Raw genomic sequence first — 9,973 nt, 5'->3', positions numbered from 1 at the left:
ACTTGGAATACTGCATCCAGTTTTGGTCACCACGATGTAAAAAAGATGTTGAGACTCTAGAAAGAGTACAGAGAAGAGCAACAAAGATGATTAGGGGACTGGAGGCTAAAACATACAAGGAACGGTTGCTGGAATTGGGTATGTCTAGTTTAATGAAGAGAAGGACGAGGGGGGACATGATAGCAGTGTTCCAATATCTCAGGGGCTGCCACAAAGAAGAGGGAGTCAAGCTATTCTCCAAAGCGCCGGAAGGCAGAACAAGAAGCAACGGATGGAAACTAATCAAGGAGAGAAGCAACCTAGAACTAAGGAGAAACTTCCTGACAGTTAGAACAATTAACCAGTGGAACAACCTGCCTCCAGAAGCAGTGAATGCTCCAACACTGGAAGTTGTTAAAAAGAGACTGGACAGCCATTTGTCAGAAATGGTATAGGGTTTCCTGCCTGAGCAGGGGGTTGGACTAGATGACCTCAAAGGTCCCTTCCAACTTTATTATTATTATTATTAATTCCTGAGACAGCATGGGGCTGTAGTTGCCCTAGATAGAAGATGATGGACTCAGAGGTATACTTTCCAACAAAGAGATGCTGAAGGCATTTTGCTCTTTTTTTTTATTCCATTCAATCGAGTCAGATTCTCAGAGATTGCCTGGACTAGTCCCTATGGTTTCCTTGGCGAGGCTTTTCAGAAATGGTTTGCCATTGCCACCTTCCTAGGGCTGAGACAAAATGACTGGCCCCAGGTCGCTCAGCTGGCTTTGTGTATGAAGAGGGACTAGAGCAGTGGTTCTCAACCTGTGGGTCGGGACCCCATTTGGGGTCGATCGACCATTTCACGGGGGTCGCCAAGCAAGGCTGTCTGCCATTTTTTTGTCCGCCATTTTTTTTGTCCGCCATTTTTTCCCCTTTTCCGGCGGGTGCCTTACCTCCCTTGGGCTGGGCCAGCTGGTGGTCGGCCTGCTCCGTCTCTGCTGCTTGCCAGCTACGCCTCGGCCGGCGCAGGGAGCGGAACCACGCATGCACGGCGCTCCCGGGCAGGGAAAGTCCTCGACTTACGACCGGTTGGGTAGTCCTCGACTTACGACCGGTTTAGTCCTCGACCTACGACCGGTTTAGTCCTCGACTTACGACCGGTTTAGTCCTCGACTTACGACCGGTTGGGGTCGCGGCATTAAAAAGGTTGAGAACCACTGGACTAGAGCACATTGTCTTCCAGTTTCTAGTCTGCTGCATTAATCGCTACACCAAAATGGTTCTCATTTTGCTTTTACATCAACCAAAAAAAATAATAATGGGTGGTGGTGGTAGAGGGAACAATCTTCTAAAAATGTAAATGTCCAATAGGGCAGGGAGACGGGTGAACCGATTCATATGGCATTTGCTTTTTCAGGGATCATTTGGAACCCCAGATTTACATATTTGGCTATTTAACTGAACAAATTCTGCTCAAAGGAAAAAACTTTGGTCTGTAGGGAGAACTCTGAAATAATCCCTCTCCCCAATTTAACCCCTAATACACATATACATATTTTTTTGTGCATTCTCTTTATCCTATGGCTGTGTCTCTCTCTTTGTATCTCCTCCCATTGATTCAGAAGAGGATGACAAAGAAAGCTTATGTGGAGAGAATGCCAGGGCTCTGGCACCGCCTGGTATGCTGCACAGCTATCCTGCAATTTCTCTCTGTCTCTCTCTGTCTCTCTCTCTCCCTCTCTCTCTCTCTCTCACCCACCCACCCACACATACACACACACTCACAGTGGGTCTGCCATTCTGGCAGCATTCACACCCAAGAGAAATATAGATATCTTCCACCCAGGAAACCACCGCTTTGTGCCAGGAATTTCAGAAGCAGATGGGAACACAAACCCTTCCTTTTTTTTTATTGGTCCTGCACCTTTCCAAAAAACAAGCTTTTGAATTTTAATTATTTTAGCAAAATTGGAGGAAATGGTTATTTCCTGTCTTCCGCTATCTTCTCTCCCTCCCCATTCAAATAACACCACAGATAAATTCGAGGATGAGGGTGGAGGGTAGCCTCAATCTGCTGGGAGTGAAGGGGGTAATTGGATTGATAAATGTTTTGGGAGAAAAGAGAAAGAAAGCCTTAAGAGTCCACTTCAAAACAGCTCCGTAAAACCACACGTCTTTGGCTATTGTTTACCACCCTTTAACTTGGTCTGCCTTCAAGAAGAAGTACCAAAACTGGCCCTGTCTTCAGAAAGATGAGGTCACTGCCTCAGACAACAGACGCTAAGGAGGTGGCCAGCTGTGAGGGGAGCCTTCTGTCTGTTCTTCCTGAATATCAAGCTGTTCCTCATAAACAGAGCCATGGATGCTTCACCCTTTCTTCTGAGCCCGCTAAACTACTCTGCTGCAAGTGTGGAAATGATACTATCCCATGGCAAATGTTGAAGCAACCCTCCATGGCCAATCCTGCTCTTCTCTATATGGCACGAGAACGTCAAACATCAGGAAAAAGGTTTTGGGAAGGTAGAATAGTACCTGAGTGGTATCTCATGTAGGTTTGTTGCAGGCAACATGGTGGTTAAGAACATGAGAGGGGCATCGACCATGGTGATTGGGGAAGATGGCTGGTTTCATGACTTTACACATTGTGCTAATCGAGGGCTGTTTCACCACATTAATCAGTAGGCTTTGGCAATTATTTGCAAGGCATTTTAAACTCAAACTACAATTTTCATGTTGTCTATGCTATTAGTAGATTTCAGTCTGCATGTAATTGTATTTATGTATCCATTTGTATGATTATAAGTCTGCAGTTATAATCCCTATAAGTACATCTATGACTTGAAAGAAGGCCCCACATTTCTCCTGAATGTAACATCCTTAGCAAGCAAATCCATGAAAAGAGATTACAATATTCCAGGTTAGAATGTGGCTAATATCTAGAACAGGGGTAGGCAACCTTGGCTCTTTTATGACTTGTGGACTTCAACTCCCAGAATTCCTGAGCCAGCCGGCTCAGGAATTCTGGGAGTTGAAGTCCACAAGTCATAAAAGAGCCAAGGTTGCCTACCCCTGACCTAGAAAAAACTACAGGTAGTTTTCGACTTACGATCACAATTGAGGTTAAAATTTCTGTTGCGGAGTGAGACAGCTGTTAAATACGTTTTGCCCCGTTTTGCCACCTTTCTTGCCACAGTTGTTAAGTGAATCACTGCAGTTCTTAAGTTAGTCACACGGTTGCTAAGTGAATCTGGCTTCCCCATTGACTTTGCTTGTCAGAAGGTCGCAAAAGTTGATCACATGACCCCGGGACACTGCAACCCTCATAAATATGAGTCAGTTGCCAAGTGGCTGAATTTTGATCACGTGACCATGGGGATGCTACAATGGTCGTTAGGTGTGAAAATCAGTCAGAAGTCACTTTTTTCAGTGCTGTTGTAACTTCGAGTGGTCACTAAATGAACCGTTGTAAGTCGAGGACTACCTGCATTTCACTCTGGCAGGTAAATATCCAGGGTTCCATTTGCAAGTGGGAGGTGATCTGCAAATAAATACCTACAAGTATTTTTTGTTCTCATAGACATCGTGGAGTTTGAGTACGTGAGGGTGTTCAATCAACTTTAGAATGGCAATTTCCCGTTCCACCTGCAATGGAAGAAAAAAGAGAGAAAGTGTTTGTGTGTCTGTGACAATTTGCCGTGCTCAACTTGCCACAGCCAACGTGCCGCAGCCATGTAGCCACAGCCAACTCACCGTGAGACGCTCCAGGACAAGAGTTACACTAATATCAAAGAAATGGTGGAATAGAATCATTAAAGAAGGGATGCAAAAACAGGGACAAAATAAAATGTGAATGACAAAAATTAAAATATTTTTTTATTTATTTTAAATAGTTACATTGAATTGTTAAATTGCCCCGCCAGGGCAAGTTGTCCCACGATGAGTTGGCCATGGCGAGTTGGCTGCAGCGATTTGTCCCTTTCCGAGTGTTTATATGTACAGGGATAAGAGGAGTCACAGTGAGGTGGGTGGAATATAAATTTAATAAATAAATCAATAAAATAAAATTCTCTTTGTGTCCTAGGATGCAGAGCTCGAAGCAGATGGAGACAAGGATTTTTCCCATTGGCTCATATTCATGTCACTTATTCCCTACTACATTATTTTGCTGTTTTCTTCATATGCCAGGTTTTTTCTTTCTTTCCCTGGTTTTATGATAATTTCTTTGAATCATGAGTGGCTGTGTTGTCCTGCCAGGTGATGCATTCATCAAGCCTGTGAAACCACAATATCCTGAAGGAATAGTTACAGACACGTATCACAGAAGGTGTCCCCTGAAGCTTGTCATCGCCTCTCTCTAAGCATGACACAAAACATGGCCCAGGTTTTTTTTTTTAAATAAAACCATGTCCTCTTACCCACAACCCACAGCTGAAGCAGCGTAAAGTTGCTTTAGTTTTAAAGTCATTTTCCCTCTCTTCTCCCAATATACTGTAATTGGCAGGCAATATGCTTCATCCGTGCCTCACTGGGAGCATGGTCACTGACGCAGACAGGGGTAAGATTTCCCCACCTATTGGTCACTTCAGGCTGCTTCACCAGGCCCCTTCCTTTGGTCACCGCCATTCATGGCCATTGCTTCCTGCCTCAGCTCTAGAAGAGAATAGATCAGGGGTGTCAAACTCACAACGTCACGTGACGTGTCGCGACATATCACGACTTTTTTGCCATTGCCAATGGGGTGGGCGTGGTTTCGCTATGATGCATCCGGCCCGCAGACTGGCAGTTTGACACCCCTGGAATAGACTATAGGTAGTCCTCAATTTATGGCCACAATTGAGTCCCAAATTTCTGTTGTTAAGTAAGACATTTGTTAAGTGAGTTTTGCCCTATTTTATGATCTTTCTTGCTACAGTTATTAAGGGAATCACTGCAGTTGGTTTCCCCATTGATTTTACTTGTCAGAAGTTTGCAAAGGGCGATCTCATGACTTGGGACCCAGCAACGGTCCTAAATATGAACCAGTTGCCAAGCATCTGAATTTTGATCATGTGACCATGGGGATGCTGCAACGGTCGTAAGTGTGGAAAATGGTCATAAATTTTTTTTTCTGCGCCATTGTAACTTCAAACAATCACTAAATGAATGGTTGTAAGTCGAGGACCACCTGTACAGTTTCACACCCTGCTGCGATAAAGTTGCTATTTGAGGCAGGTTTTAAAGCTTTCTTGAGGTTTTTAAAATTACTACTGTGTATCAAAAACAAGTGATATGTGCTGATTCTTCAATACGTGTTATATGGTGGATATTTATACCTTTCGATGGTTAGGACAGTTATAGAACTCTTTAAAGAGCAAGTGGCTGTTGCTTTGATTTTGGTCTTCAGTGTTGATTTTACTTCGCAAAAGGTGATCTCATGACTTGGGACCCAGCAATGGTCATAAATATGAACCAGTTGCCAAGTATCTGAATTTTGATCACATGATGATGGGGATGCTGCAAAGGTCACAAGTGTGAAAAACAGTCGTAAGTCACTTTTTTCAGTGCCGTTGTAACCTTGAATGGTCACTAAATGGACTGTTGTAAGTCGAGGATTAGCTGTATGTTTTATTTGAACCATTCCTGACTGGTGCTTGACAGGTCCCACCTAAGATCCTTACAAGCAGAGTTTAGCACCAGGCTTGGGGCGAGGAGGAGCAAGGTCTTCCTTCACAAAGAGAAATGGCAGATGTGGGGGGGGGGGGGAGAGATCTGCCTAAACCCCAAGGGAGCAAGACCCAAAAGGAAGTACAGGTAGTCCTCGGCTTACGACCACAATTGAGCCCCCAAATTTCTGTTGCTAAGAGAAATATTGGTTAAGTGAATTTTGCCCCATCTTACGACCTCTCTTGATACCGTTGTTAAATGAATCGCTGCACTTGTTAAATTAGTACTACGGTTGCTAAGCGAATTTGGCTTCCCCATTGACAATCCTTGTGAGAAGGTCACAAAAGCTGATCGCGTGATCCTGGGACACTGCAACCGTCATCAATTTGAGTCAGTTGCCAACCATCCAAATCTTGATCACATGGCCATGGGGATGCTGCAACGGTCATAAGTGTGAAAAATGGTCATGTCAGGGTTTTCTTAATGCCATTGTAACTTTTAACGGCCACTAAATGAACTATTGTAATTTGAGGGATACCTGTACTTTTCATGATATGCTTACTGAGCAAGAATTATTCGGAAGACCTGCCTAGATGTTGCCTAGACCTTCATTGTTGATGGGGTCATTTTTTAATTCTTCCTTCTCCAACTACTACTAAAATGGAGAAACCTTATTTACAACTAAACTGTAAACTTATAGTGGAAAAAATTTATGAAGCTACTGAAGAAGTATGCGCTAAAATGAAAGAGATTATTACAGAAATAAGAGCCAGAAGCCTTACTCCAAATTCTCCAAACCTTCAAATTGAGCTCCAGACCTCATCTGACTATGCTATAAATCAAAATATACCAGAAGAAGAACTAATTGAGATTAAAGAGGAATCTATTTTATCTTGCAAGCATTCCATCCATATTCTCGAGGATCAGAAGAACCAAAGATTGAGACTGGAACTTTTGAAGCAACGAGGGTTTAATGACAAAAGAGCCACATGCCCATTACAGAGGACGGGGTGTTTTCTATTGACTCAAATGATATTACAAGCGACAAAGGGAGATCTACTTGCTGAGATAGAAGCTTTGTTATGGAAACCGGCCTGGCACAAAAAGAAAGCCAGAATAAGACTGAACAGAGAAATTTAAAACTATATGTAATGGATTAAAAGGCACTGTAGAAATATGGATTGATTTAAGGTTTAAGACTTAGAGTTAGAAGCGACAGAAAAATTGGTGATTACTAGAATATATATGTTAAATAGATTAAGAATGTAATTTTTGGAATAATAGGTTTATTTGTATGAAAACTATTTTGTAATGGAATGAATGAAAATGGAAGAGGTTTTATAGTGATTTGGATTGATTTAATAATTAATTGAGTATGTTAATTTAGTAAGATGATGCTTTGTGTAATAATATGGGTGTTTCTAGATATGATAACTATTTGGACGAGATNTGAAATGGTTTAAGGTTTGGTATTATTTTGTTTTGTTATAGAGATAGACTGATTGATGGATGGTATATGTATAGGGTAGAGTTATATTTTATTTTAATTAGGATAAATATTGAGTAGTGGAAGAAGAAATAAGAGAGATTTGTGATAAAATTAAGGATTTAGGAGATTAAGAACTAGAATACATCTGGAAGGGATACCCAAAGTGATAATATGTTTATTTAAGGTTAAAGTGGATTATGGTAATTATAAATTAATAAAGTTTAAAAACAGGATTAGGAGTTATAGAAATTTAATGTAAAAATGGATTATTTTAAATATATTATATTATTTGAGGGAAATAGAGAGGGAATATTTAATGTATTTACTTGGGTTATTTTATATGGATTTATTGTTGGATATTTGACTACCCCAGCACCACGGTGTGTCCCGAGCACTTTGTTGTAAGAGTTAAAAAACTAATAAAATTTGTTTTTTTTAAAAAAAAGAATTATTCGGAAGACCTGCCTAGATGTTGCCTAGACCTCTGTTGTTGATGGGGTCATTTTTTTATTCTTCCTTCAGTCATTCAGTTTGTATTTTTTAGGTTTTTATGATATTTATTGCAATATTTTTTAAAATATTTGTATTTATTATTATTTTTATTTGTAAACAAGCCAGAGTCCCGCATATATAAGGAGTGGTGCATGTAAGAGATGACTAGGCAGAGCCTGAATGCAGAATCAAATTTGTCATCCTTGTGCAACCACAAGAGACCTAAGTCCACCATCACCACCCCCCCATGAATTCTGTTAACTCTTACCTAGCGCCAATTTGCCTTGATCATTAGTAGATCAGATTCTTGCATACATATAGCATGTAATAAACTTTTAGTGCTTTGAACTCAACTCCTGTTCCTAGTTACTTGTGCCTGACAGGCTATATAGAAATTTGATGAATAGAATAGAATAGAATAGAATAGAATAGAATAGAATAGAATAGAATAGAATAGAATAGAATAGAATAGAATAGAATAGAATAGAATAGAGGAAGGGAAGGGAAGGGAAGGGAAGGGAAGGGGGGAAGGGAAGGGGAGAAGAGAAGAGAAGAGAAGAGAAGAGAAGAGAAGAGAAGAGAAGAGAAGAGAAGAGAAGAGAAGAGAAGAGAAGAGAAGAGTCTTTATTGGGCAAGTGTGATTAGATACACGAGGAATTTGTCTTTGGTGCATAAGCTCTCAGTATACATACAAGCAACAGAGTCATAAATCATAAGATGCAATCATAAATTATAAGATACAACCAACAAAGTGATAGTCATAAGATGCCAATAGAAGCAGATAATAGGAAAGATGAGAAGGATAATAGTAATACAGTCCTACTACATGGTTAGATATCCTTAGGCATGAGACAGTGCTGTGGGAGTTAGGTGTTCAGCAGAGTGATGGCATGGGGGAAAAAACTCTTTGTGTCTAGTTGTTTTGGCATGCAATGCCCTATAGTGGCCTCCTGAGGGGAGAAGTTGAAAGGTTTTGTCCAGGATGTGATATACAGTAGATAGATAGATTAGATAGATAGATAGATAGATAGATAGATAGATAGATAGATAGATAGATAGATAGATAGATAGATAGATAGATAGATAGATAGATAGATAGATAGATAGATAGATAGATAGATAGATGGATAGATGGATAGATGGATAGATGGATAGATGGATAGACGGACGGACGGACGGACGGACGGACGGACGGACGGACGGACGGACAGACAGACAGAAAATAAATAAAATCACTGTTTTTATATGTTCATTTTTCATTGTTGCGTGCCACCCAGAGTCACCTTGGGTAAGATGAGTAGCTATATAAATTTGATAAATAAATAAATAAATAAAATTGAGGTTTGGAAAACTATTTCCTTGGTCTATCTACTTTGCATAAACAGTGCTTCCCTTGCAATCTCTGGGTCCCTCAGGCTAGACTAATACTGGTATTAATTCCACCTACTCTTCCTTCATTTTAAGTTCAATTCTTTTTATAGTTTTTATGTTTTAATAATTATTACAATAATGATAGTCTAATATTTTTAATGAACTTTTTAGATTTGTTGTACACCCCATAGAGTAAATTTTGTGGGATGGGTGGCTATATAAATTTGATAAACAAACAAACAGGAAACAAATGGAAGCAATTTATGCATGCAAACTGCCTATTCCCTTGAGTGGTCTTTTAATCAGGCAGGGATATTGTAGCATGCTGGATCAGGTACTGGTCTTGATTGCATCCTTTAGGATTAAAAATTCATCTGGAAGTAAATCTAAATCCCATCACTGGGAGGGGAAAAGTCTAGTGTAATCAAAAGCAGACTACTAACATTTTCTGTATGAATAGTGAACAGCCATCACAGAATAGCACATGTGCCACACAAGTAATCATGTCTCATAAACAGTTATTATAACAAAGAAGCTGGGTGTTGGGTTATGTAGTCTTAGTGTGTTAATCTTACTCAAATGTATGGGATGTTGAGATTTAGCTATGGACTCTAGAGTAGAGTACCATACTCCAAAAGCACCCCTGGAAAAAGAAAAAGAAAAAGAAAAAGAAAAGGGGGGAAAAGAAAAAAAAAGGGGGGGGGAGGAAAGGAAAGGAAAGGAAAGGGAAAGGAAAGAAAAAGAAGAAGAAGCTGAGTTATCTAACTACAACTGCACCCAATCGTTTCCAAATATGAGGGCCACACACGCCCTACGCACGGTCACTCATGCCCTTGTCACCTCCCGCCTGGACTACTGTAATGCTCTCTACATGGGGCTCCCCTTGAGGAGCACCCGGAGGCTCCAGCTAGTCCAAAATGCGGCCGCGCGGGCGGTGTTGGGAGGGACTCGACGCTCCCATATAACACCGCTGCTGCGCGAGCTGCATTGGCTGCCTGTGGCCTT

At 40.9% G+C, this 9,973-nt stretch overlaps 1 protein-coding gene across 1 annotated transcript in view; it reads right to left on the bottom strand.

Moving 5' to 3' along the window:
• LOC107296682 (serine/threonine-protein kinase BRSK1-like) overlaps positions 1-9,973 on the bottom strand; it is a gene marked incomplete at its 3' end in the record, with an annotated part of 41,172 nt that overhangs the window by 9,772 nt on the left and 21,427 nt on the right. Inside the window, exon 3 of the mRNA XM_015826030.1 lies at positions 3,530-3,615. Within this exon, the coding sequence (XP_015681516.1) occupies positions 3,530-3,615 (86 nt within the window). The remainder of the gene's footprint in view (positions 1-3,529; positions 3,616-9,973) is intronic.

This window comes from Protobothrops mucrosquamatus, unplaced genomic scaffold, assembly GCF_001527695.2.
Source record: "Protobothrops mucrosquamatus isolate PMUCROS unplaced genomic scaffold, P.Mucros_1.0 scaffold2933, whole genome shotgun sequence".
Classification (NCBI taxonomy): Eukaryota; Metazoa; Chordata; class Lepidosauria; order Squamata; family Viperidae; genus Protobothrops; species Protobothrops mucrosquamatus.
This window is presented reverse-complemented; position numbering and strand designations above follow the sequence as displayed.